The sequence below is a fragment of the Salvelinus sp. IW2-2015 genome, unplaced genomic scaffold (genome assembly GCF_002910315.2).
Source record: "Salvelinus sp. IW2-2015 unplaced genomic scaffold, ASM291031v2 Un_scaffold864, whole genome shotgun sequence".
In the NCBI taxonomy this organism is placed as follows: Eukaryota; Metazoa; Chordata; class Actinopteri; order Salmoniformes; family Salmonidae; genus Salvelinus; species Salvelinus sp. IW2-2015.
In genome coordinates this window covers 326,907-332,247 of record NW_019942633.1, presented here as the reverse complement: position 1 = coordinate 332,247, position 5,341 = coordinate 326,907, and the positions used below count along the sequence as shown (strand labels likewise).

Here is a 5,341-nt window from a genome sequence, read left to right as displayed (position 1 = left end):
GAAAAAAGAAGCTAACAGCCTAGTTGTATTGGTTTTCCCCTGGCCATCTTTGCTGATGGTAGCTGAAAAACATGGTAAAGTAGTTGGTGTATGCCGGATGGTTGACTGAAAACATGGTAAAGTTAGTGGTGTTGCTGATTGTGTAGCTGAAACATGGTAAAGTTAGTGTGTATCCTGATGTAGCTGAAAAAATGGTAAAAGTTAGTGTGTATCCTGATGGTAGCCTGAAAACATGGTAGAAGTTTGACTGATGTAGTGAAATGTATAGGCTGATGGTAGCTGAAAACTGTAAAAGTATGGTGCTATGTCTGAATGGTAATTAGGTTGTTCATGGTCGAAATGGTAAAGTAGTGTGTAATCACAAACGCTTTTGGGAACTTGGTCATAAAAAGTTTACGTCGATCCACTGAGGCAGAAAGGAAAATGTAGGAGTTTAATTCAATAAGAGAAAAGCTGTGAAATAGAGTTCAAAATGAATAGAGGGAAGGGCCAGAACGTTAGTCTAATGTTTGGTGAAGTGGTAAAAGATGATGATGATAGCAGTGTTGTGTGATGATTTGTGAGGCGCTATACAAATTCGACAGTCACAAGATGGAGACTTCAAAATGACACGTCAAGGGAACTGTACTGTTCAGATGGGTTAAATGGAATAGTAGCCTAACTGAAATCTGGACAGTGACTGTTGGTCTATAACCTCTCACATAGCCTAATATTATAATAACTCGTGCAGAATTAAGCATTTCTTGCAGTAAAATTATAAACCTAATGTAAATTTTGACTCAGAAACAGGAGTGGAAAATATGATTTATTTCTTTAATCTTGAGAGAATGAGTGTGCGTTTAGGGACCATCTGTAAAGGTGGTATCTTTATCAGCATCATAAACACTGATAGTATTTCAACCACACAAAATATGCATCTAAGCTGAAGAAATCACGTTGGGTTGTTTCAATAGCTTTTAATTTCCTTAAAACCGGTCAAACCGATGTTACTTGGACATTTTACATGGAAAATGTTTCCTTTTTTTAGCATTTTCTCCCCGGTCCCTAAACGTCTTTGTTGGGCGAGAGAAGCAGAGATAAAGAAGAAAACAAACTTTACCGATAATTCTATCGATTTATTACATTATTCTAGTGCGTAAGCGTTTACTTAGTCTTCTAGAGCAACAAGCACTGACTGAAGAGAAGCTGCATGTATCTAATTATAGACAAGATTACATTATAAGCAGAAACAGGCTTATCTAAAAAGGCCTGTCAAAATCGTTCTGCCATCCGTATTTTCTATGTTTGCAGGTTAGGGTCAGGTGCTGGCCTCAGATTTTCACTTTATCACAGAGTCGTGCTGTAGCAATTGCGGGTGAACAAACAGCTGACCCATGTATCTCACACACACACATACACACACACACACAGACTGACTGAGGCCTGAGAGCAGACTTAACTCTTTTAGCCTGGCCCGCCAGCTCCCCTCAAGCAGACCTTGGTTCAGATATTATTTGAAATACTTTAGCTGGAGTTGATTGAGCTTGCCTGTTGGATTGCAACCAATAGAAAAATCCCGAAAGTGCTAACCCTGCCCACCTAGCACTACAGGTGGGCTAAAACAGTGGTTAAGAAACGTATTATTMTTTTTTACACGTGGCCCCCTTTCCAGCATTGGAGAACATCCCGCGCGCCACGTCGATTTCGATAGGCAYAAGCACTGTTCATGACACATACTGTTTACACCCATCTTGTTGGTGGAAAGAATTTGGCAGGTTTAAAGCTTATTTCCTGCAGTTCTACACATTTTGTCATGGGGTGCAAAGAAAATGTTGCCGTTTTAAAGCACATTTCTTGTAAGTCTATACATTTTGCCATGTCTAATGTGCATTCATGTGACAAAAAAAAGTTTAAAAGTTAGCTGACATGGGCTAGTTGATTTAGACATTTCTGGCAAGTTATAAATGACTACCATGACAAGAGGAACAGATAATGCACTACCCAATTTAGAAATTACACCTTGTTTAAAGCTGGACTTGGCACCGTCCTCTGCCCACCCCCCCCCCCCCCCMCCCCCCAAGTTTGGGAACTACTAGGCTAAAACAAACGCTCAAGTATTTGAAAGACACAAAATAGTATTTGAACCCAGGTACTCATTGCTACGAACTCCCACAAACGCTTTGATCTCCAAGACTCATAAAGGAAGATGGTCAAAATGACTGCAGTGTGTGAGAAAGATCCTGGGTGGGGGTCAGGGGAGATAATGCCTTCTTTGATTACCATAAGGATTTCAAATCCAAATAAAAGTGTGTTGTTCGCGTACACAGTTTAGAAGATATTATAGCGGGTTATAGCGGGTTCATTGAAATGCTTTTTACTAGCTCTTAACAKTGCAGTAAATTGTCAAACAAGTGCACAAATAATAAATAATCAAAAACTAGAAACAAGAAATCAAGAATGTCAGAACGAATCCAATTAACAACCCATTTCCTTGTTCTCTGAGGCTGACTAATGGTGTTACCATGGCATCCTGTGACGAGGAAATGTTCTCTTCCCCTCAGCAGGCGGACAGAGAGTAGCAGCCCTCTGCTCTACTCGCCTATGTGTTTATAGGGGAAGGGAATGGAGAAATGTGGACTGAGGACACGTGCACACACACACACACACACACAAAACCTTGCATTTTCTCTTTTTAATATCTGTGTATGATATACTGTACCAGTCAAAAGTTTGGACACACCTACTCATTCAAGGGTTCTTTATTTTTACTATTTTCTACCTTCTAGCGTAATAGTGAAGACATCAAAACTATGAAATAACAGATGGAGTCATGTAGTAACCAAAAAAGTGTTAAACAAATCAAATATATTTGAGATTCTTAAAAGTAGCCACCCTTTGCMTTGACAGCTTTGCACACTCTTGGCATTCTCTCAACCAGCTTCATGAGGTGTTCCTTGTTAATTTGTGGAATTTCTTTCCTCAATGCGTTTGAACCAATCAGTTGTGTTGTGACAAGGTAGGGGGGGGTATACAGAAGATAGCCCTATTTGGTAAAATACCAAGTCCATATTATGGCAAGAACAGCTCAAGTAAGCAAAGAGAAATGACAGTCCATCATTACTTTAAGACATGAAGGTCAGTCAATCCATAAAAAGTTGAACTTTGAAAGTTTCTTCAAGTGCAGTYGCAAAAACCATTAAGCGCTTTGATGAAACTAGCTCGCATGAGGACCGCCACAGGAACGGAAGACCCAGAGTTACCTCTGCTGCAGAGGATAAGTTCATTAGAGTTACCAGCCTCAGAAATGTCAGCCCAAATAAATGCTTCAGAGTTCAAGTAAGAGATACATCTCAACATCAACTGTTCAGAGGAGACTGTGTGAATAAGGCCTTCATGGTTGAATTTCTGCAAAGAAACCACTACTAAAGGACACCAATAAGAAGAAGAGATTTTCTTGGGCCAAGAAACACGAGCAATGGACATTAGACSTGTGGAAATCTGTCCTTTGGTCTGTATCTTTTGTGAGACGCAGAGTAGGTGAACGGATGATCTCCGCATGTGTGGTTCCCACCGTGAAACATGCAGGAGGAGGTGTGGGGGTGCTTTGCTGGTGACACTGTCAGTGATTTAGAGTTCAAGGTACACTTAACCAGCATGGCTACCACAGCATTCTGCAGCAATACGCCATCCCATCTGGTTTGCGCTTAGTCCCACTATCATTTGTTTTTCAACAGGACAACAACCCAACTCACCTCCAGGCTGTGTAAGGGCTATTTGACCAAGAAGGAGAGTGATGGAGTGCTGCATCAGATGACCTGGCCTCCACAATCACCCGACCTCAACCCAACTGAGGTGGTTTGGGATGAGTTGGACCACAGAGTGAAGGAAAAACAACCAACAAGTGCTCAGCATATGTAGAAACTTATTCAAGACCGTTGGAAAAGCATTCTAGGTGAAGCTGGTTGATAGAATGCTAAGAGTGTGCAAAGCTGTCAAAGGGTGGCTACTTTGAATAATCTCAMATTTAAAAATATTTTGATATTAACACTTTTTGATTACTACTTGATTCCATATGTGTTATTTCATAGTTTTGATGTCTTCAATATCATTTTACAATGTAGAAAATAGTAAAAAATAAGGAAAACCCTGGAATGAGTAGGTGTGTCCAAACTTTTGACCGGTTGTGTGTGTGTGTGTGTGTGTGTTTATTTATCTATTTTCCTTTAATCTATCTAACACTTTAGTCAACAACCCAATCAAACTAGTGTGGTAACATGGCATGTTAGCTGTCTAAATCCACAAGAGAAAGAAAGAAATCAACTTACCCCCCTAACACCACTATAATTTTATATTTCCTGTACTATATATCCCACGGCAACAACAGATAAAGCCTATAACAATTATTCTGATTGTTTCTTCTCTCAGACCACTCTGCTGGAGTAGCTCTTGAATCCCAAATGCACCCTATTCCCTTTATAGTGCATTTCTTTAGACCAGGGCCCATAGGGTACTCATCAACAGTAGTGCACTACATAGGGAATAGTCTGGCATTTTAGACATACTCATTTCTAATGGTCTGGGTGCAATGGAGAGGCTGGCTAGTGGCTGCTGAGGACAGGGAGATAAATGAATTGGTCATTGGCATTAATTGGGTACGCTGCTGGCGCTGGGTGTCCACCTGTGTCCACTTCAAAATCTGGGACAGAGTGTTCACCGTAGACAGAGTGGCATGACCTTATATGGGCTGAAGATGCTGCTAATGGAAACATCACAAGCCTTAAACATTTTTTTATTTTTTATTATCATAAGTATCTAATATTGCTATACATTATCAATTTCTGAGAATAGACTCTGTCAATGACACTTGTTTAGGGAACTGATATTAAAACAGTACTCTTACCCTTTACCGGCGGGTATGTTACAGAATATTATGCCAGCCCTTCTGTAATAGTAACAGATAACGGCCTTCAGTTGCCAACCTCAGGATTGAAGTTTTCATAATATTACATACTAACACTGTGGTATCAGACCAAGTGTTACAGTGGTATCAGACAGACGGTGCCCCAGCTCTGTTATCTATCTGGGAATGGTTCTGTAGTTTGATTAAAGTTTCTGTTCGCCCACTCTTCTCCCACCGACCAAACGAACAGACAGCCGAGCTGGCAGAATGCCACCGATGGCCTTGCTTGCTGTGGCAATGAGCCGTGTCTCGCCGTTCCAGATGACATGGCAAATGAGCACAGTGTGTGTGTTACAGTGATGGACACATGGTATGCTGCCTCTTAATGTCTGATTGCTCTCCAACTTCCTGCAAGAGAAGAGAAAGACACAAGAGGGGGGGGCGGTGAAAGAGGAGAGGAAT

At 40.9% G+C, this 5,341-nt stretch overlaps 1 protein-coding gene across 2 annotated transcripts in view; it reads left to right on the top strand.

Moving 5' to 3' along the window:
* LOC112069039 (POC1 centriolar protein homolog B-like) overlaps positions 1 to 5,341 on the top strand; it is a 54,155-nt gene that overhangs the window by 48,152 nt on the left and 662 nt on the right. The window contains exon 11 of one of the 2 annotated variants that reach the window (XM_070438381.1): positions 3,714 to 4,622. The exons of the other annotated variant lie outside the window; for it this stretch is intronic. Within the exon in view, the coding sequence (XP_070294482.1) occupies positions 3,714 to 3,746 (33 nt within the window). The 3' untranslated portion in view covers positions 3,747 to 4,622. Of the gene's footprint in view, positions 1 to 3,713; positions 4,623 to 5,341 lie in introns of those variants that run through there. 2 annotated transcript variants of the gene reach the window in all.